Source organism: Hippopotamus amphibius, chromosome 4 (assembly GCF_030028045.1).
Source record: "Hippopotamus amphibius kiboko isolate mHipAmp2 chromosome 4, mHipAmp2.hap2, whole genome shotgun sequence".
In the NCBI taxonomy this organism is placed as follows: Eukaryota; Metazoa; Chordata; class Mammalia; order Artiodactyla; family Hippopotamidae; genus Hippopotamus; species Hippopotamus amphibius.
In genome coordinates this window covers 177414672-177438738 of record NC_080189.1, presented here as the reverse complement: position 1 = coordinate 177438738, position 24067 = coordinate 177414672, and the positions used below count along the sequence as shown (strand labels likewise).

General features: G+C 36.2%; 1 protein-coding gene across 7 annotated transcripts in view; it reads right to left on the bottom strand.

The window, feature by feature from the left end:
• Window positions 1–24067, bottom strand: part of PPP4R4 (protein phosphatase 4 regulatory subunit 4) — a 106489-nt gene that overhangs the window by 56831 nt on the left and 25591 nt on the right. For all 7 annotated transcript variants that reach the window (XR_009053350.1, XM_057733453.1, XM_057733454.1 and 4 more), the window contains exon 3: window positions 7894–7996. Coding sequence is in view for 6 of the 7 variants with exons in the window: in XM_057733453.1 (XP_057589436.1) it covers window positions 7894–7996 (103 nt within the window). In the remaining variant the exon portion in view is untranslated. The remainder of the gene's footprint in view (window positions 1–7893; window positions 7997–24067) is intronic.

Genomic DNA, 24067 nt, shown 5'->3' with positions numbered 1-24067 from the left:
GTAATGTCTATGTCTCATTTGGATATCAGGATAATGCTGGCCTCCTAGAATCACTTGTGAAGTTCTTTATCCTCTATTTTCTGGAAGAATTTGTGTAGAATTGTTATTATTTCATTTACATTTACCCTAATTTTTACTACTTCTGGAGCTCTACATTTCTTCATGTAAATCCAATTTCTATCTGGTAATACATTACTTCTGGCTAAAAGAACTTCCCTTAGCACTTCTTGTAGCGTCACGTCTAATACAATGAATTCTTTCGATTCCTGTTTGTCTAAAAACAAAAGTTTTTTTTTTTTTTTTTTTTTTGCCTTCATCCTTGAAAGATATTTTCACTGGGTATAGATTTCCTGTTGACTTTTTTTTTTTTTTGCTTTTTGCTTACAGTACTTTTAATACAACATTCCATTGTCCCCTGGCCTGTGTATTTTCTGACCATAAGGCTGTTTAATTCTCATCTTTGCTCCTCGATATTGAATGTTTCATTTGTCTCTGGCTGTTCCCAAGGTTGTCTTTTATTTTTCGTTTTCAACAGTTTGATAATGATGTACCTAGGAGGAGTGTGTGTGTGTGTATTTATCTTGGTTGGGGTCCTCTGAGCTTCTTGGATCTTTGGCTTGTTGTCATTCATTAATCTCAGAAAAGTCTTGGCCATTATTTCTTCAAATGGTTCTTCCTTGTTCTCTCTTTTCTCATTCCGAGACTTTAATTGCACATATATTACATCACTTTATACTGTCTCAAAGCCACTGAATGCGCTCCTATTTTTTCACTCTTTTTTATCTTTGTGTTTCAATTTAGATAATTTCTACCTTCAAGTTCACTGATTCCTTTCCCAGTTATGCCTGTTGGAGAAATACTTCATCTCTGATATCATCCTTTTTTATTTCTAGCATTTTCATTTGATTCTTTTATAGTTCCGAATGCTCTGCTGAAACTCGCTGTATATCCATGCATGTCACTGTGAGGAAGCGGGCAGTGCCATGTTCCCTGTTCCCCAGCATCAATCGTCACCACACCTGACTCACCAGAAGAGGTTCTCTCCAAGTCTCCTCCCCTGCCCCCCAAGGCAAGGAGGGCTGTGGAAGAGAGCTCACAAGTGAGTACAAAGTTCCGTTGTGTCTGGATGAGTTATTCCAAATTGACCTGTGAGCCTGCAGATCAATCTTCAAAAACTCACCAAAATTTTAGCTGATTTTTTCTAACAATTTTATGTGGTGGCCACTTCCTCCTCTTTTAGTCTTGTCAAAAGTCAGTGTCCCTGTGTCCCATCTTTCCTCAGAGAGCTCTTTTGAATATATATAGTTCATCTGATTGCTTTATGACCACTTCTGATGGACTTGAGAAAAGTTATGATTATGTGAAATTTGTGAACAAGCTATTGTTGTCAGATGGGGGTGATGTTTTCTTGCACACATCTATATCCTAAGTAGAAGTGGAACCGACTGTTTTGCTTCTAGGCCCTGAATATTCCTTACTCTCTTATAAGCTTAACCATACATTTATAAGAAGGCTTGTTGTACTTTATCCAGAGTTTCTAGATGTTCTGATTTGGAAACATCTACTTCACCACACTGTCAAAAGGCTAGTTAATCCATACAGTTTTAATTCAAACATTACAGACCTTTATTAAAGTGGACTATATGAATATCTTCTTTGCTTTATAGTCTTGCAAGGATTGTGTATTAAAATTTCCATAAATTATTCTTTGCATCATCCAAATGCATAAAGTCAGAAACAACATTCAAGCAGTAATGGTGGTCCCATTATCAAAGAAACAAAAGATTTTCTAATTAAGAAATTCAGAAGTTTCAGCTCATTTTTATTGTAGGCAGGATAAAAATAACCAATGACTGAATGACTAAGAAGCACATGTGAGAACACTGGTCTCTACTACAATTCAGCTTACCGAAAAGCAATATATTTAGATTAAGACAGCTTACATAACATTTTATATATGTCCAGAAAAAACTATATTTGCAGTCGATGTTTTCACTGAATTTATATTGTCAAATTAATGATGTTACTCTATTTTGTCCTAAACACAAATGGATATACATAAAAATATTTAACACAGACATTATTTTCAAAATGCATTGTGGTCAATGCACTTTTATTTTTGAACAGTAAACCATAGAAGAGTCATTTTATACCATCTGTCCATGCTCTCTAATTCCTTTGGTTAGTACTACTTTTTTTCTTAGTGAACTGGAAGAATAAGTTACACAATTTTATGCTTCCTATCTCGTAAAAATTTCTCACATAAGGTCAGTTCTGACCCTGATGATTTTTCTCCATCAATCTGACATTATAGGAATAACTTCACTTTCTTCTTCACCTTACTTCACATCAGAGTGTCCTTAAATGCTCAGCCTGTCAGTAGAGCCCTACTCTATTGCAGGCTTTTTATGACCTGTAGGGAGTCTGGAACATCATGTTCTGCTTATTATGTATAACTGTGCTGCCTTTACAAAATCCTTCTGCTTTTTTCAGAACTTAACTTTTAACTTACCTCAGAAAACATCACCTACAGTGAGGAAGACAAGTACTTTTATTTTTGAATTGCAAACCAAAGGAAAAAGCAATTTGTATCATCTGTTTGTGCTCTTTAATTCTTTTAGTTAAGACTATCTCTTTTTTTCTTGGTGCACTTGTAAGAATAAATTATATAATTGCATGCTTCAACAAAACATCATAGTCAAACACTGAATTTTTTAAGCCTAAATTTTCTCAACTGTCAAATAAGAATAAATACATGGCATGGAGTTGTTTTAAGAAGTTTAAAAGGATATGTCTAAAGCATTGAGCACAGGGCCTGGCCCACAGGAAGGGTTCCTCACATTATTATCGGTTTTCCACATATCTGTGACACTTCAAATAGACCTTAAAAAGTAAGTAAAGTTAAGCTTTTAGTAACAAATATATTTATTTTACATAGTAAAAGTTGTCTATAAAAATTTTAAAATAAACTTTTTAAAAATCTACCTCTATTCAGTAGATATAAAATGCTCAAACAATCAAATTAGGAGAAACATAAAAACAGAACGAATGAATCTTTTCAGAATCAAAAGACTGGTAGATCACGTCTACTGATCTCAGATGATCATTGAGGAATTATGTCTCTTTTATCCTTTCCCTATTGTGCATCTTTCTCCCACTCCTCCCCCAAAAAAGGTCTCTCTAGAAACATAAGTCAGCATTATATCACTCCACTGATATCTTGCTTTTACTTCTCATCCAAAAATGCCATTAGTGGATCAGGTCAGCGTGTCATTGGTCTTGCAGGTAGGCACTTACTGTCTCAGAATATTAAGCTCAATCAATGTTCATTTTAGAATGATTTTTGAGTGCCTATTTCTGCCAAGCACTGTTCTAGATTCTGGGGATACAGTAATAAATCAGACTGACAAGTCCTTCTGCCCTTATGGAAGAACAAGAAAAGAAGGGTAAGTGATAAGGTCAGAAAGCTAGTCAGGGTCATTTCAGGGTGTGGTAAGGAGTTCTATCCTATCTGAAATGGGAAGTTACCTGTATTGCTTTCCTGTGGTTGGTATAATAAATTAGCACAAACTGACTGGCTCAGAACAACAGAAATGTACTCTCTCACAGTTCTGGAGGTCATTAGTCCCAAATCAGTATCACTCGGCCAAAATCAAAGCGTTGGCAAGGACACACTCCCTCAAGGGGTGCTATGGCCTCTCCCAGCTTCTGGTAGTTGCTAGCATTCCTTGGCTGGTGGCTGCATCACTGCCATCTCTGCCTCCGTCTTCACACTGCCTTCTCCTCCGTGTCTGGGTCTAATCTCCCTCTGCTTTCCTTTTATAAGGACACATGTGCTGGCATTTAGGGCCCACCACAGATAGCTGGATAATCTCCCTATCTCAGGATCCATAACCACATCTACAAAACCTCTTTTTCTAAATAAGGTAACATGTATAGGTTCCAGGGATTAGGACCTGATATCTTTGGAAGGCCACTGTTCTGCCTACCACACCACTTAAGTAGTTTTCATTCAAGAAGAAAAGATCCAATTGATCTCTCTGAAAGATCTTTAAAAGATCTCTCTGAAGAAAAAATTAACTAAGTGAGATGACGGATGTATTAATTTGATTGGGGTGAGCATTTCATGATGTATACATATATTAAATTATCACATCGTACACTTTAAATATATACAATTTTATGTCAAAATAATGTGTAGGGACTTCCCTGGTGGCACAGTCGTTAAGAATCCGCCTGCCAATGCAGGAGACACCGGTTCAATCCCTGGTCTGGGAAGATCCCACATGCCACAGAGCAACTAAGCCCGTGTACCACAACTATTGAGCCTGTGCTCTACAGCCCATGAGCCACAACTATTGAACCCGTGTTCCGCAACTACTGAAGCCCATGCACCTAGAGCCCATGCTCTGCAACAAGAAGCCACTGCAATGAGGAGCCCATGCACCACAATGAAGAGTAGACCCTGCTCTCTGCAACTAGAGAAAGCCCGTGTGCAGCACGAAGACCCAACGCAGCCAATAAACAAATTAAATAAATAAACTTATTAAGAAAAAAATACTATGGGTTTTTCTAATTCTAATCCTGCCTCTCTGCCAGTTTATTTTTAACCTTAAATTGCTTCATCTCTAAAACAGTAACCTATTTTTAAAACCATTTTTCAGTTAACTCACTGTAAAGATGAAACGCAAATGCAATAAAACAAAAACAGAACAAAAAACATTTTGTTTGGTGAAATCACATAATGCATAAGGCCAGAACAATCTCCATCGCTTTATCTGATGTTCTTCAAGTAAAGATAAGGTACAGCGTGAGTTCTAAAAGCTGCTTATAAATGTGAAAAGAATCTGGGGAATGATTAATTTCCTACATAAAATATTATTCATGTCTTTAAATTCTCTAAAAGTAAATCGTTCACAAATTAGCATTAGCAAGTATGCAAACTATTTTTCCCCATTAATTTAATAAATTATCAACTAAGACACTCAAACCCAGCAGAACCATATGGAAGCTCAAGCCAGAAATCTGGAAGTCATCCCTCACGTTCCACATCTGATCCATTATGAACTTCATTCTATCTCAATAAATGCACCTTGGATATATCCACCACTCTCTATTGTCCTAATTAGCCGTCCTAATCCAAGCCACCTTCGCGTATCACAAGGACTAGTGCCGCAGCTTCCTAACTCCCACTCCAATCCACTCTTCACACAATTAGCCAAATGATCATTGTAAAACATCCATGGGATAAGTCACTGCCCTGCTTAAAGTCTTCAATGGCTCTCCGCTGTCCTGAGAAATAACAACTCTGGCATGCTTTGTCACTGACGTCTCTTCAAGTCACAACCCACCGCCACCTGCTGGACTCCAACCACACTTATCTCTTTCAACACCACCAAACTCTTCCTGCTCTCTCTGCCTGGAACTCATTCTTGACTCCTCACGTGGCTGTTTTCTCCTATCCCTTCAGTTTTCAGTTCCTCAAAGGTGTTTCCTCGACCTCTCAAAGCAAAGTCAGTGCCCTCCCACTCTCCCAACTCCCCCAATTCCCCCCTCGCTTTATCCTGTTCTTTACACTCACCCACTTGTTTAATGTCTGTTTCCGCCTCTGGAAAATTCTTTGAGGGTAAGTTCTCTGTTTCGTTTACCTCTATTTTCAGTGCTTAGAACAGTGCCTGGCACATGGGAGGTGCCCAAAGAAGGCCATTATTACTAAATGCTCATCTTGAGACACAAGATTGCTTTTTTTATAAAATGAGCTTAGAAATTATAGCCATGGCAAGAGTGAATAAATGGGGCTATATGCAATTTTTGTCACACTTTTATCACAGAAGCAAGGCAGAATTAAAGAAGGTGCTCTGAGTACCAATAAATCTTAACGATATCTGAATACCATGATTTTAAATGATTTGCTCATAAACACAGGTTTTAGAGTTTGATGTGGGGTTGTGTAAATGTTTAGCTGCCTACATTTTATATTAAACCCTCTATAAAAGTCATTATTATGGCACCCATAAAGAAGTCTTTCCTATTTGCTTAATTCTTCAGCATTTTTACATGTCAGAATCATACAATTAAATACTCTCCTATGCTTGTTCTTTCATTGTTTTCCATAGTATTTATGTCTTCCTGATATAGAATCTAATCTGAGGCTGTTTTATACCTTTTTCAGTACAGGGCAAATTAAATGAGAGTCCTAAATAAATGGCCACCTGTTGATTAAAGAAATGAATGAACATTCAGCAATATGATTTTCTTGGTATATTCATTACTATACATTTTCTTTATTTTATTCAGTTAATCTTCTGTATTATGAGTTAAACTTAATAACTTTAAAAGCTTAAAGTTATCCTCTATAACTCAGTTATATAGTTTCAGTGGAGACATTTGATTCTTTGTATAAAGTATGCTCTATATGTGAGTGTATAATATTCTTTATACGTTCCCATAAAATTAAGATTTTCCAGGAGTTATTATTTAACTAACTTTATTGTGAACTCAATAGCAAAGGACTTTTTTTTCAAAATAATTTAGAGCCTCCTAAAGCTCACTACTGTCTATCCTTCGTCTTTTATTCTTGCTTTATGAAACTTGTAACCTGCAGTATGCTGTCTGCGGCCCGGAGTCAGCCTGCTCAACACAGAGTGTACAGCAAGCTCAATATTTTTAGCTTTAAATTTAATTTGCTTATGTACAATAACTCCTTAGTTAAGAGAACCTAACCACCTGTTCCCTTCTACTACTGTTTAACTGGTACTCCCAGGTGACATGCTAACAAGCTTAGGTCAGTTAATATCACTTCAGTTGAATGTGAAATTAAACCTAGACTGTGTGGACTTAATTCCACTGAAATTACGGAATGATTTGGGAAAAACAGACATGAAAAAGCTTCATTCACTTTTGAATTACACACGATACTAAAATAAACATCTTATCAATTCACCACTGTAATCAGTAAAAAAAAAAAATCCATATTGCCTGCACATAAATGTGGACATCTTATAAAATGTGCTTATAAATGTGGACATCTTATATATCACTGGAAGCATGCCATATATGCTTAAAAATAAAACCCATGGACACTAACAATTACAGTATTTTAAACACATATAACTTAAAAATTATGCAAAAGTTAAACCAAACAGAAAGCCAAAGCAAAGTTTACAGAACTCACTATTAGCAAACAGAATCCCCATTAGTATGTAACTTCCCTGACCCCATTAGTTGGTAAGGTCCCTGAGGACACAAAGACATCATCTGTTCTGTTCATTCAAGTTCTAATAAAGAACAGCACTTTGCATATGGTACAAATAAATAATAAGTAGCATGTATTAAATATTAATATTATGTATTAATAATCAATAAATATTAGAGAAAAGAAAATTCTAGTACATCAAATACTTTGTTTACAGTAGGAAAACTAATTCTGCAGGAATTTAGGAAGCAATTAAATATAAAACTGAAACTGCAGTGGCCATAGTCCAATTTTTATTTGATGATCCTTCAGCAGGTATCACAGGGTGATTATTAGGACTATCAGTTACACTATATTATCAATGTTCTAGAAATACTATTAATATATATTTAAGTCAACAGAACACCAAATATGATAGCTATGATTTTATAAGACGAAGATATTTTTGAGCTACTGAAAACATTATAATGTCTCTACTGAGAAAATGATTAAAGAAATCTTTACAATTTAAGAACGGGATTTCTCCATTTTCATCAGCTAATTTCCCGAAATATTTTCAACATAATTCAAAATGTTTTCCATAATACTTCCTCCACTCAGTGATTGGGTACAAAAGATCAGCTGAAAATTTCTCCTGACAATGATAACGTACTACTGGGGAAAATGGGGAATTCAAATCTTACTTCACCGCAACTTACTCTAACTTTCGGCAAAACTCTCCGAAGTGTCTCAGCAGGGTTCTGTCGCATCAGAAATGGAAGATTTGCAATCACACTTGTTCCTTGGATATCTTGACCAGCACTTACAAAGAAAACACAAATTTAAAATTTGTAACTATAAATTTGTAATTATCACTTACATTCTAAAAAGCAGGGATTAAGTTGAAAATGAATGGTTTTTAATAATGAACACAGACTTCTGACAATTTTAAACTTTAAACACATCATTTAGATATAAAAATAAAGCTAGAACTGAAATTTCATTAAGTAAATCTCATAACAAATGCAAGAAGATATTAATTATGCTTATGCTAAAATAAGATTCTCTATCTACACACGTCTTGCTGAAGTCTAAAAATCTTGAGACCATTATTAGTTACTTTAAAATTCCACCTCATTTTTTCCTGTGACCTGCCAGTCTGCTATACTTTATAAAAATATAAATGATAAATTTCATTATGGTAAAATATTAATAATCATAACAAAAGCAGGAACAGCAACAAAATCAACCACAGTCGAATCATACAACTTTCTTCTGGTACAATGAAACTACCTGTGCACTAGACTGACTCTGAGTGGTCAGAAACTTAACGATATACTCTATATTCTTAAAAGTCAGTAGCGTATATTTATATGGTACCTTTTTGACATAACATTCATTAGGTCGCTAAGGCTTTACCAAAATAATCTGTGATACTCTAGTGGCCTAAATACCTCAGAAAAAGTATTCAGATTCCCCTGAAAAACCATTTAAGTTGTGCAAGTACTTGAAATATATATAAAAGATACTAGGAAATGTGGCACCACCTCAGGGGGAAATTCCACCTATCCTTAACGGATACCAATTTAAATGTTAATTACTGATGCTGTAATATTTATTTAACTAAAATTATTTTTACTTAACTCTTCAAATGCAATTGTTATTATATGTAGACCTTAACATCATTTTTAAAGAGTTTTTAAAGTATTATATTTATTTGCGTCAGAGTTTTATAAGTTCTGTTAATAAGCAGCATATTCTGATTAAATGAAGCTGTCCTGCTGTGAAGAGGGGCTTTTTCCCTGCTGCAGTATGGTAGGCTGTGAAACACAGGTCAGCACATTCTCTCCACTATTCTCTTCACTCTTGAAGTGAATAATTTAAAAGACAAAATCAAGAAGGAAAAGAGAAGGGAGGGAAACAGGAAACCCATGCCAAGATGAGAAGATCAGAAAAGGGAAATTAAAATTGCATATAAGATACTATGTAGTGGGTTGAATGGTGGACCCCATAATATGTCTACACTTTAATCCTGGAAACTGTGAATGTTATCTTAATTTGAAAAACGATCTTGAGATATAGAGATCGTCATGGATTATCCCAGTAGACGATAAACCCAGTAACAAGTGTCCTTAAGTGAGACGTTCAGAGAAAAAGAACAGGAGGCAATCTGACCACTAGAGCGATGCCGCCACAAGCCAGAGGATGCTGACAACCACCCGGAGGCGGAGGAGACAAAGAACAGATCCTCCCCCAGAGCCCTGCTGACACTCTGATTTCGACTCAGTTGACACTGATTTCAGACTTCTGACTTCCAGAACTGTGAGAGCATACATTTCTGTTGTTTTAAGCCATCTGGTTTGCAGTAATTTACTGTGGCACCACAGGAAACAAATACACAACTAAAGAAGTGTATTTATGTGACAAAGTAGAGGTTTAGTAAATGTCTCTTAAAAGGATGGAAGAATGGATAGCTCACGGCATGAACTGTTGTCAGGAATATTTAATATGAACATTCAGTGAATTTTATTCACTAACTTCACAATTAGGAAAAAATATGATCACTAATAAACTCATAGATGTGAAGACAAAATATTTCACGGAAAAGAAAAGCAGAAAACAAAAAATTAAATGGCAGATTTAAGATCCTAAATATCAATAGTTACGTTGAAAGTAAAGACCTAACTGCATCGATTAAAACACAGGGATTGGCAGAGTGGATTAAAGAACATGACTCAACTAAACGCAGCCATAAGACACTAATTTCAAATATAACAGTATCAGCAGGTTAAAAGTAAAGGACAGAAAATGATATATCACAGAAATATAAATCAAAAGAAAGCAGTGGTGGTCTATATTAATGTCAGATAAAGTGAATCTCATTGTAAAATCACCAGAGATAGACAGTGACATCATATAATGATAAAAGAGGAAATTCACCAAGAAGACATAGCAATTCTAAATGTATATACATCAAATACAGTTGCAAAACATTTGAAACAAAAACTGACAGTACTAAAATGAAAAGTTGTCTAGACAAATACACAGGTAGATGGAGACTTCCACACCCCTTTCTCAACAACTGATGGAACTAGACAGAAAATCACCAAGGGTATAGAATTTAATACCACCATCAACCAAAAAGATCTAACTAACATTTAAAGAATACTCCATCCAACAACAGTAGAATACACATTCATTTCAAGTGCCCAAAGAACACATACCATGAAAAACCACATCCCGGGCCATAAAAAAGTCCTCAACAAATCATACAAAGAGTTTTCTCTGACCGCAATGGAGTCAAACTAGAAATCAATAATAAAAAGATAAGAGAAAGCTTTCTAAATTTTTGGAAATGAAATAACATACTTCTACATAATAAATGGGTCAAGGAGGAAAATTTTTTAAAATACTCAATGAAAATGAAATACAAAATATAGAACAGCTGAAGCAGCACAGAGAAAGACATTTATAACAATAAATACATACATTTATGAAAGGAAAGAAGAAAAAATCTCAAATCAATAATCTAAACTTCCATCTCGAGAACTGAGAACAAAATTGTCACAATTCAAGCAGAGGAAGGAAATAATAAAGAGCAGAAATTAATGAAATAAAAACAGAAAGCAATAGGAAAAAATGCATGAAACAAAGATCTGGTTCTTTTAAAGGATCGATAAAACTGACTAATCTTTAGCAAGACTGACAAAGTAAAAATGAGAGAAGACACAAATTATCAATATCAGGATTGAAACAGGAGATATCACTATACCCCCTGGAGACATCAAAAGGATAATAAGAGGATGCTATGAATTATTCTACACACATAAAATTGAAAACTTAGACAAAATGGGCCAATTCCTCAAAAAACACAAACTGCCACAACTCACCCACCATGAAATACATCATTTGAATAATCCTACAACTATTAAGGAAATTAAGTTCATATTTTAAAACTCCTGAAAAAATTCTCAAGGCCCAGATAGCTTCACTGAAGGATTCTCTGAAACATTTAACAGAGTTAACACCATTCTACACAATCTCTTCCAGAAAACAGAAGAGCAGAGAACACTTCCTAAATCACTCTATGAAGCTATTATTACATTGATAACAAAACCTGGCAAGACTGTAAAAAAAAGAAAAAAATATATATATACACACACACACACACACACACAACAACAACAATATCCCTCATGAATATAGATGCAAAAATTCTTAACAGGGTCTTCCCTGGCAGTCCAGTGGTTAGGACTTCATGCTTCCACTGCAGGGGGCACGGGTTAGATCCCTGGTCAGGGAACTAAGATTCCACATGCCACTGGCCAAAAAACCAAAAAACAGTAAAGAACTGTTTCCCAGTCTCTGCACATACGGAGGAAGAAAGCCTGGCTCTGGGCTGCAAGGAACGGGGCCCCATAATATTTCAAAAAAAAAAAAAAAAAAATCCTTGATAGACTATTACCAAATAAAATATAGTAATATATTAAAGGAAGAATTATACACCATGATCAAATGGGATTTACTTCAGAGATGCAAGGCTAGCTCAATAGTCAAAACCAGTGTAATCCCTTACATTAACAGGCTAAAGAAGAAAGCTATTACATGATCACATCAATGCAGAAAAAACATTTGACAAAATTCAACACATGAACACAGAAATTACAAATACAATACCATTTACAATCACCCAAAAAAATGAAATACTACCAAAATTATGGGACTTGTATGCTGAAAACACAATGTTAATGAAAGAAATCAAAGGCGATCTAAATAATTAGAAAAACATACTATGCTTAGCATTGGGAAATTCAGCTTAATAAAGATGTCCATTCTCCCAAACTGATGTACAGGTTTAACACAATTCCTATCAAAATCCCAACAAGATTTTTGAAAGGTAGACAATATTCTTTCTAAAATTTATATGGAAAGGCAACAAAACTAGAATAGCTAAAACAGTTTTGAAAAAGAAGAAGAACGTGGGAAGAATCTATCTACTCAATTTTCAGACTTATTATATAGTGACATTAACCAAGCCTGCATGGTACTGGCAGAGGGACAGACACATGAATCAATGGAACAGAAGAGAGAACCCAGAAATAGACTCCACAAATATGCATACTCCACCAATATGCACAGCTGATTTTTGACAGAGGTTCAAAGGCAATTCAATGGAGGAAAGACAGCCTTTTCAGCAAATGGTGCTAGAGCAACAGAACACCCACAGGCAAAAAAAAATAAAACCTTCAAAAAAAACAAAAAACAAAACAAAAACCCTTGACCTAAGTCTCCCATTAACTCAAACTGAATCTAAAAAACATAAAACTATAAAACTTTTACAAAACATAGAAGAAAATCTTTCAGATCTAGGGTTAGGCAAAGAGTTCTTAAACATGACACCAAAAGCAGGATAAATAAAAAGAAAAACTGCTAAATTGGACTTTATCGAAATTAACAACTTTTGCACTGTGAAAGGTTTTGTTAAGAGGATAAAAGACAAGCAAGCCACAGAGGAGGAGAAATATTTGCAAACTACATGTCAGACAAATGTGCAGTATCTAGAATATAAAAAGAACTCTCAAGCTCAACAGTAAAAAAAGCACACAATCCAATTAGAAAATGCGCAAAAGGAATGGAGACTTTTTATTGAAGATGATATACAGACTGTAAATAAGCACATGAAAAAGATGTTTAACATCATCAACCGTAAGTTAAGTGTAAAGTAAAACCAAAATGAAATATCACTATACACTTATCAGGATAAAAAAATAAAACAAAAAATAATACCACCACCAAATGCAAAGAAACTAAATCACTCATTCATTGATGGTGGAAATGCAAACTGGTACCGCCACTCTAGAAAAGAGTTGGCAATTTCTTAGAAAACTAAACATGCAACCAGCAACTGTACTCTTGGGCAGCTATCCCAAAGAAATGAAAACATGTTCACACAAAAACCTGTGGATGAATGTTTAGAGCAGCTTTATTTGGACCAAAAAATGTAAACAACCTACATGTCCTTAAATGGGTGAATGGTTAAACAAACTATAGTCCATCCATACCACAGAATGCTACCCAGGAATAAAAAGGAACAAAATACTGACAGATGCAACAACCTGATGAATCTCTAGAGAATTATGCTGAGTGAAGCATTAGCCAACCCCAAACGGTTACATACTGCATGATTCCATTTATATAAAATTGTTCAAATGACAAAATTATACAGAGAACAGATTAAGTGATTTCCAGAGGATGGGGGGGTGGGGGGCAGGAAGGAAAAACACATGACTACTAAAGTGTAACATGACGGATCCTGGGGCAATGGAAAGCCTACCTATCTTGATCGTATCAATGTCCGTATCCTGGCTGTGTATCATACTATAGTTTTCCAAATGTTATTATAGGGGTGTTGGGCTGCACGCCACAGGCCTACAAGCCTTGTGGTTGCCCAGCCTCAAGACAGAAGAAGGTGCCCAGAAACAGTGACTGAGACATCAGTGATTTACTGGATAGGGGATCTTACACGTCTGAAATAAAGGGTGCTGGAGCAACACCCCCACCATGTACAGCAGATGGCAGGCAGCAATCTTTGCTGCTCCGGGGAGAAGGAGGCTACCAGTTATAGGGGGAATTGACATCAGGCTGGCTCATCAGTTCCCAGGGAAACCAGCAGCTAGGCACGTCCCTCACTGTCCCCAAGGTTAATGACCATCACGAGGGCAGATGTTTCCCTTTATTAAAACTAGGGGGTGGAGCCATTCTGGCTTAAGGATTAGAACAATCACCAGCTGGGGCGGGAGAAGCATGGTCATGTCAGTAGGGTGTAGATGAGGCAGGGCCTGGTTGGGTGGGGGATGTACGAAGAGCAGGAGAACAGCCATGTGGAGTGGCCTGACCATACAAGGGGAAAACCGGATAAAGGGTACATGGCTCTCTCTGTATTATTTCTTACAACGGTCTGTGAATCTATAATTATCTCAAAATAAAATATTAATTTTTTAAAGATCTACGTGACAAAATTTATTTAAAAATACATATGAACATCTCAATAGATGTAGAAATCTGACAAATCCAACATTTATTCATGATTTAAAACTATCAACAAACTAGAAACAGAAGGGAACTTCTTCAACCCGATAAAGGACATCTGTGAAAAACTTACAGCTAACATCATACCTAACCGTGAAAGAGTGAATGCTTTCTCCCTAATCACGAACAAGGCAAGTAATCACCATTACTACCTCTGTTCAACTTGGTCTTAAAGGTTTGAGCCAGTGTAATAGGCAATAAAAATAAATAAAAGACTCACAGATTGGAAAGGAAGAGGTTAAACTGTAATGTACAAAATAACTAGTAGAACTAATAAATGAGAACAGCAGTGTGGCAAGATACAAGGTCAATATATAAATCAATTGTATTTCTATATACTAGAAAAGAAAAATCATAAATAGTAATTTAAAAAGCAATCCAATTTAGATTAATATAAAATCATGAAATACACTTGGAAAATTTGGTAAAAGATGTATAAGATCTGTAGACCAAAAACTATAGGACATGTTGAAAGAAGACCTAAATATACAGAGAGAGATTTAGCACTCAAGGATGAAAGACTCAATACTGTAAAGATGTCAAGCTCCCAAACTGAAGTAAAGATGCAACGTGATCCCGATCTAAATCCCAATAGCCTTTTGTAGAAATGAACGAGTTTATTCTAATATTGTATGGAAATGCAGAGGATCTAGAAAAGCCAAAACAAATTTGAAAAAGAATGAAGTTGCAGAGCTAATACAACATGATTTCAAGATTTATTACAGAGTTACAATAAACAAGATAGTGTCACAATGGCACAAAGACAGACATACAGATCAATGGAAAAGGACAGAGAGAGTAGAGAGTGCAGTAACAGACCCAAATATAAACGGGCAATTGATTTTTGACAAAGGTAACGAGACAATTCAATGAAGAAATGACCATCTTTTCAACCAATGGTCCTGGAACAAATGGACAGCCATATGCAAAACACAATGAATCTCTCCCCAACCTGAAACAACAGACAAAAATTAACTCAAAATGGATCACACGCCTGAATGTAAGGGCCAACACTATAAAACTTTTAGAGGAAAACTTAGCAGATATTCTTAGCGGCCTTGGGCTTGACAAATATTTCTTAAACAGGACACCAAAGAATCAACAAAATCACAAAATGAATTTAATCAAAATTAAAAACGTTTGTTTTTTCAAAGGCACTGCAACAAAAACAAAAAGGCAAGCCATACCCAAGACATATATCCAACAAATAACTTGCATCTAGAATGCAAAAAGAACTCAAACTAAATAATAACATTCAATATAAAACGGATAAAAGATTTCAAACCTTCCTCAGAGAAAACAAATGGCAAATAAACATACAAAAAAGATGCTCAACAAAATTAATCATTAGGTAAATTCACATTATAACCACGATAAGATACCACTACACATCCACTAGAATGACTAAAATTTATAAAGACTGAACACACCAAATGTAGGCAAGGATGAGAAGGCACTCTTACACACCACTGGTGGAGATGTGAAAATGGTACAACCACTTCAGAAAAGTATGACAATTTCTTAAAAGGTTACACATACACCTACCAGATAACTCAGATATTCCACTCGCAGGTATTTACCCAAGAGAAACGAAAGAATATGTCCACAGAAACGCCTCAACATGAATATTCATCATAGCTTTGTCTGTAATAGACAAAAACTGGAAATTTCCCAAATGTTCACTAACAGGTGGATAGACAACCAAATTGTGATATATCCATACAGTGGAATACTACTAGCAGTAAAAAGGAATGAACTATTGTTACACAGGACATGAGTGAATTTCAAAATAATTATGCTGAATAAAAGAAGCCATACTAAAAAGAATATATACTACTGTGTGGTTCCTGTTATATAAGAATAGATACATGTACATGTATAACTGAATCACTCTGCTGTACACCTGAAACTAACACAACATTGTTAATCAACTATGCTCCGAAATAAAAATTTTAAAAAATAAAATAAAATTATAAAGAATGCAAACTAAACTATAGCAAGAGAAAGCAGATAAGCTGTTTCCTAAGAACGATTGGGGGGGGGGCGGGGGGGAGGAAGTTGGGATTATAAGAGAGCAAGAGAAAACTTTTAGGGGGTGTGAATATGTTTTTTATCTTGATCATGGTGAGGGTCTCAACAGCGAATACATATTTGAGAATTCATCATATGGTACATTTTAAATATGCGCAGTTCATTGCACATCAATAATACTTCAATAAATCTGTGCAAAATAAAGTATATAAATACAGAAAGAAAGACTGGTAGCAGGGCATCTAGGAGGACGGCAGCAGTGAACACATAGTTTTTGAAAATTCCTGAATTTCTCACAAAAACAGAGCAACTAGGAGAGTGAAATTTAAAATCGACACGTGACATCTCCAACATAAGTGGTAAGTTTCCAACACAAACCTAAAATACATGCACATATGGGAAGCAGCTAAAACTGTGAATGATTCTGTACACTCCTAACGAGCTCAATGAATCCACAGAATATCTGAAAGGACTGAAGCAGTCTAATCTCTGTGAACTCTCAAAAAATCTAGTACAAAGGTCCACATGGAAGAAAAGTTCTAGGAACAGAATCTGAACTGAATAGCACAGAAACAACAGATCACATAGGAAAGAGAAGGTCCAAAGTACTTTAGAGAAACAGAACCAGGAAACTTCAGAAAGTAAGGCACCCTATTTCGAACACTACAAAAAAAGGGAGGGGAGGACACTAGAACCCTGAAATTAGAAAAGCTATCCTGAACCACACTTTATAAGGTTTATGAAACTAACTTCACATAAATATGAGAAATATAGAAGGATCATAATCAAATTCCATATAGTTATTTTTTAAAGAGAATAAGGACTAAAATAATATTATTCAAGACAATGAAAGACAGACAAAACAGCTAATTATAACCTACTATTTTTCCACAAAGGAAAAAAATTAAGAAAATGTATAAGATACAGAAAAACCACATGGATCATAATTCTGAAAACCCAAGAATAAGGTGATAAAACTCAGGAAAGAATTGAAAGAAAACATTTTGAAAAAGACTAAACTATAAAGAACAAAAGAGTGAATAAATAAAATAGAAAATGCCTTTAGAAAAATAAAAGGTGAAAAGAATAAAAATTTTAAATTAAAAAAGATTAAAAAGATTTGAGAGAAAGGGATATATAAGACAGGAAAGGAAATCCAACATACCTTGAATAGGAGTCCCTAAAGAAGCAACCAAAGCAAGGGAACCACCAAAAAAAATTACACAAAATGAAAAAAGATTCTAAAGAGCATACTGTGTACCCAAGAAAATCAATCCAGCATAACCAACACTGAGATCTATTACAGGACTTAAAAAAAAATCCTTTGAGCATCCAAGAAAATGAGCAAGTTACTTAGTAACAGAAAAAAATATATAGATTGTCACTAGATTTTGATAGCTATATTAGAAAAGCAAATAATAGTCTATAGGTGACACTGCTTATTGTAAAAAGGACATGAAAAAACATAAAAAGAAAGTACACCTAAACGGTAATCACCGTAATCTCTAACAAACAAAAAATCTAAATTTAATTTTTATAATTAATGTATGTATGGCCCTTTTCCCACCCAGGGAGAAAAATACATATATTTGGGTATTGTAAGTATCATTGCTTAGAAGGGAAAGCCACTGAGTTAGCTAGTGGTCCTCAGCCAAGAAGGATCCCCTCCTCCCCAGGGGACATATGACAGCGTCTAGAGACATTTTTGATCATCATAACTTAGGAGATGCTACTATTGATATAATACAGTAGGTAGGATCAAGGGATGCTGCTACAGCATCCTACAACACACAGGACAGCTGCCCACAGCAAAGAATGTCAATGTCTCAACAACAACAAAAAAGCCTAAGAAACCCTAGTTTACACAAAGTAACTATTGGTTGAGTCACATGAAATTGCTAACATTAGATAATTACTGACCTACAACACCGGTAATTTCATATTTTCAATCTATGCATTAAGCTTATCAGAAACACACTGTTAGAGCCTTCAAGGAAGTGTATACAGGTTGGTAACCACAATATGCTAGAGCAGTGGTTCCCAAACTCAGGCATGTATGAGAATCACCCTGCAGCACCTGTTAAAACTGGGTCCCACCCCCAGAGATTCTGGGTCAGTAGATCTTGGTGAGGCCTGACAACTTGATTATTAACATGTTCCCTGGTGATGCTGTTGCTGACGGAGATAATACTCTGAGAGCTGCCATGGTAGAGGAAGGCTTGAATAAAGGAAGGAGGAAACTTCACATTCTCCATTTTTCGACTACATGCATGAAATCAGCCAGGTACACAGAAGCAGTTTGCCCAAATGAAGCAGCAAGTCCACCTGACCTGAATGTACATGTTCACTACTTCTGTTTACAGTTCTGGCAACAGGGCTCCCTTTCATAATAACAATGTTAAAAGCGATGTGACAAAGAACAGGTAGCAGAGATGGAATAACATGTAGTCTACTTAAACGCACATTAGAGGAAAGTATGAGGAGTTGGGAAGGGGAAACAGACTTGGAGTAGACTCGGGGGTACATGAAAGTGGGATACTGAGCCCCTCATACCTGGGAATTTCTCGGGTGCTGTGGACCTGCTGTTACCTCCTGGCTGGCTTGGGTCACAGTCGGTGTAAACAAACCAAATATGTGTGGATCTATGCTACCAACATCGAATGGAAGGAACCCAGAAATAATCAGTGTAAGTTTAAGTCAACAATATAAAATACAGTTTATTGCTTTGTGATATGGTATATGTAATTTTAAAATAAATGTTTGATCAATGTTAAACTTTTTTTTTAACAAAATAAGCTTCCTACACTTCAAAGCCTACAGCTTGTAACCGAAAGACACAAGGAACAATCCTCCCAGCTACAACACGAGCTGCTCTTTTTGCCCCAGCTGTGCTCTTCTTTAGAGCATGTTCCTTTTCCAGGATACTCACTCGGAAACAAGAAGGACACAAGCCCACTCAGCAAGCCACTCTCCTAAAACTAAAAAGAACTGGGTTAATCATCTAATCTGTACACTAGTGGCTAAAAGAGAAAGAGGGGGGAAAAAGACTAGTGAAATAAATGAATTTAGGACAGCTATCTTTTAAATTAATGTTACTAATTATTTTATTCCCATTGGGGAATGCACCTATTTTAAAAAGCCATTTATATCTTAAACCAATGAAAAACAAGTTAATCCACTCAAGTATTTTTTGCTAAAATAAAAGGTTTTGCAGTCTTCCTTGTCATCCCAGTCCTGTCACTGTCACTGTCAGTCATGGGCAACTTCATTCAGCTGAATGAGGACAGCTAGCTTTCGGCCTCCTCTAATACAACGATGTCTGGCCCAAAGTCCACAGCCCCCGATGCTCAGCACGGTAGCTAGCTAACAGTAAGGGCTCCATAAATATCTGTTGATTTAAACTGAATCTGTCTCCACATCAGCAACCGCTGTCAAAGGCTGGGTCACATCATTACCTAGAAATGCGCCATCTGCAGAATCTCAAACCCTGTGACCTCCTTTGCTGCCCATAAACTCTTTAATCTATTTTTCTATTGCTAAATCCATGTTTTACCCTCATCACATTTCCAATCCCTTCACTTCCTTCTTATTCTCCAGTTTCTAATATTCCTCCTAGTTTCACTTTCTTCCTTGGCAGCCTGAACCTCCCTATTACTTCAATGACATTCTCACCAATAAACTTACTTCTTCAATTCTCCTCCTCCTAATAACAGCAATAAAAGTAGTATCTAGTATACTATGTGCTAGGCATTATGCTGTTAAACACCTTACTAGCAGTATTAGGTACTATTACTAGCTCCATTTTATAGATGAGGGAATTAGGGCTTAGAGAGTTAAAGGTACTTGCCCAAGATTACCCAGCCTGTACAACTCCAAAACCCATGCACTGACCATTACACATACCGCTTCTCTTCCAACCTGTGCACCCTGCTAAGAGCAAACTCATGCATCTGCCTTTTCCATCTCACTTCTGCTCCCAAGCTATGTAGCATACTAGAGAAAAATGCGTAATAATGCTGTTTTTTAAAACATACAATTAAAAAAAAAAAAGCCCGTCCTCATGATGCTGGAGGCAAACAAAATGATAACTAATTTGTGGGAGATCAAGAAAAGAGCAAAAACTCTTAGTATATCATATTTGCCTAAAGCACTTTTAGAAACATTATCTTGGGTCTCTAAAAATGAGGCTATCTGTGCAAGTTTATGCAACCCGTGCCCTTGCCCACAAAGAATAAGCTGCATGTTAGAACAGACCTAGATACTGACAATATTGTCCTTCTCTATTCTTATACCTTGTTTCAACCTTCTGAGAGCTCAAAATCTAAAGAGGAAGACAGATCCACACACTAAAAATTCTAACTGTATAGAAAAAAGTCCTATCCTCTTTTCCTAGCAAGACAACCCTCACAGTTTACTGCATCCTAAACCAATGGGACAAGGAAGAGGGGAAGGAGCAGATGCTATCCAAAGGTGACGATATCGCACAATCACCACTGGAGAAATTAACCTGAGAACTCTAGCTCTGCTAACTGTCCCACTATGTGTAGGATCCTAAATGACCTGTATATACGGAGCCTGTGATCCTTATCCTAGCAGCTCTCATTTCAAAATCCAAAATACAACACATAAACTGCTGATACTGTTTGCTTTGGGTTCCCAATGAAAACTAAACTTTACGTAGTTGATATTTAATTATTTCTTTACTCAAAATAAATTACAAAACAGTTTAATGAATAGAACAAAATTAAATGATTAGCCTAGAGAACTACACTTCCAAGAAAGACAAAACCTCCTTTTAAGACAAAAATGACTCAAGAATCTAAAGCAGAAGATTCCAAACACCAATCCATAACATTAAGAATTTTTCAAATGTGGTGTGTCTTCACACTAGTACTATAAAATTGAATCCTTAATAATGTTAAATCTTCAAAACATCACCTTAGAAAGTTTACACAGAGAACCATTCAACTCTGCTTACAGTCATCATGCTTAGAATCACAGAGAAACAAATTATATTTTTAACAGCACCAAAGGAAGGTTAAAAAAAAAAAAAAACACCTAATATTTAAGGGTATATGCCAGGCGAGATGCTTTACATACATTATCACGTTAATCTCGACAATATATATGCAATATATTTATATCCTAACTTTAGAGTTGAGGAAACTGAGTCCCAGAAGAAAAAAGAAATCTGACTTCCCCAAAGTATTCCAACTACTAAAGATTAGAGCCAGGATTCCAACCTATGTTTTCTAAGTCCATACCCTAGGGCTACTGGACCACTTAGGATTATCGTTCCATCCACCATAAGAAGTGGCTGAACTGTCAGCCTAAAAATGTCTCTAAGTTGACAATTTTGCAAGAGAAAGATGTGCACACAAATTGTTTAATAATATTCATGTCACAATAAATTCTTTTACTGAAATTTCCACTATGTATCTTTCACCGTCCCCATGTTATGTTAACATAGCATGCAGACGCATGGTACATTGCGAAGAGAAGACAGCCTCCTCTTCTGACTAAAGCAGTACCACCAGTTATAAAGAGCATTTCCTTTTGAACGGCTCTTCAACTTCATACGTGAAAACTCGAGCTCATTTTCCCCTCCCTCTCCCTAGCAACAGAGGTACAAACAGCCCTCTGCTTCTCCTTGGACACATCTTAAAATTATTCTACCCTTTCCTCCCTCCCTCAAACCCTACATCAAATCTCACAATAGTACACAAAATGAGCATTATCCTCGTGTTCTCAGGTGGAACGAACTTATTAAAGAGCAAACCCACCTGCTGTGTTAATAAATCTTATTTTTGTTTTTGTGCTGTGTATTTTGGGTTTTTCCCATATTATATTTCAGTATTAACAGGATAATACTGCATAGTAACTTCGATATGTTTGATGTCTTTATTTTAGTATACACAGAAGGATAATTGTTAAAATTTAGTTTCAATTGTATACATTAATGCCCCCACACAAACACACGTGGGTATATACTAGGTCACAATTTTAAATGTATTCCTATGAATCATGGTAAAAAAAAATTTTTTTTAATCGTTCTACAGTATTTTGCAAAGAGTGAAAGGGAAGATTACCAATGTCTGCCCTAAATATATGAACTATAACAGGAATATTGAAAGGTATGTAAAAAATGAGTTCAGGAATAACTACACCAATTTGAAAGATTCCTGGAAACACTGTAATATCTTCCATTATTCTTTTTAATCAGCCTTTCTACTTCCTCATTAACAACTGGTAGTAAAAAATCCATTTAAAAAATACTTCTTAAAAATATACAGATATAGGACACAGCAAGGGACAGGGAATGGCTAAGAGGACTGGGTTTACACAGCAGCCAATCCAGTAAGTGAGGAACCCAGGAGGAAAACAGAATAGTAACTGACAGCTATAAAAAAAGAGAGTGAGAAAAAAAAAATCAGGCCAAATCCCTGGCACCTGCAGAAAGAAAGGATGATAAACAGCTATCGCAAGAAGGGGAGGAAACCCGGTTACTTAACCTATAGAAGACAGGTGGGCTGACATGTTCCATAATTCAGCAAGTATTTATTCAAGAGCTGCTGAGTACCAGGCACTGGTTCTAGAGTCTTTAGCACAATCTAATAATGCTTTATGCCTAGCCAGAGAATTTGTCAGACAACAAATATGGACTGTGTGCTTAATATATACTGGACACTGGGCTAAGCCCTGGCAGGGACATGGTGGTACAGACAGACACAAACCCTGCCCTGCTAGGGCTTCACAGTCAGAGAAGACACAAGTTTAAAAAAAAACAACAAAAATCAACGAAATCATCCTAAGTGTGCAAAGGCTTATAATAAAGGAACAGTACATGGTACTATCAAGAACTTCGCTTAGTTTGGAGGTCAAGGAGGCCTTCCCTGAAAAGTCAAGCCCTGAAAGATGAGTAGTAATCAATGACGAGAGAGAGTAAAAGGAACAGTGCGTTCAAAGGTCCCAGGCTGATGGGATTTATTCAATCACTTCATGAAGACTTACTGGACACTCGGGATTTGCCAGTCACTGTGCTCTGGAAGTAGAAAGAAAACAATAAAATGGAGCACTCTGACTGTGTACCTGAGTGGCTTCTTGCAGAAATAAAATCAACAGGACTTGACATAAAACTAATTACTAGGAGAAAAAGAAAGAGTACAAAATTATTCCCAGGTTTCCCTCCAGTACAGTGTAAAACGATGGTCAGTCTTCAATAACAAGTAGAGACATATTTAGATAAAAAGTGAAGAATTCCGTTTCGGGCACTGAGTTTGAAAAGCCAGCAAGACATTCTGGTAGAGACATGGTGGTGGCGGCACCCAGCAAACAGCCCTGGTCCAAAGTCTGGGAGAAAAGCCCAAGGCTAGAGCCGTGAATTTGGAAATTATGTCTGGGAGCTGCTAAGTCTAGGAGCGGAGAACACGACAGAAAGAGCGTCCCTAACACAATATGCATGGATCCCGTCTACTCATCTGACTGCTATTACTGTAAATGGCGCACCAGATCAGAAGACATGGAGTACAAACAAATCAATTACAAAATGTAAAAGCTCATCAGTCAACCCCAAATCAGTCTATAAAAGCTGTGTGAAACAAGGACTCCTTTTCTCTAATGCTGATAGGATATAATGGAATGGTGGGGTTGAAGAGGGCCTTAGATGTTTAATTCACCCCCTCACACTATGACACTAAAGAAACCAACTACAGAAGTTGTTCAAGGTTAACTAGCTAGCTATTTAGGGTCAGGGTCAGGACATGACCTCCACAA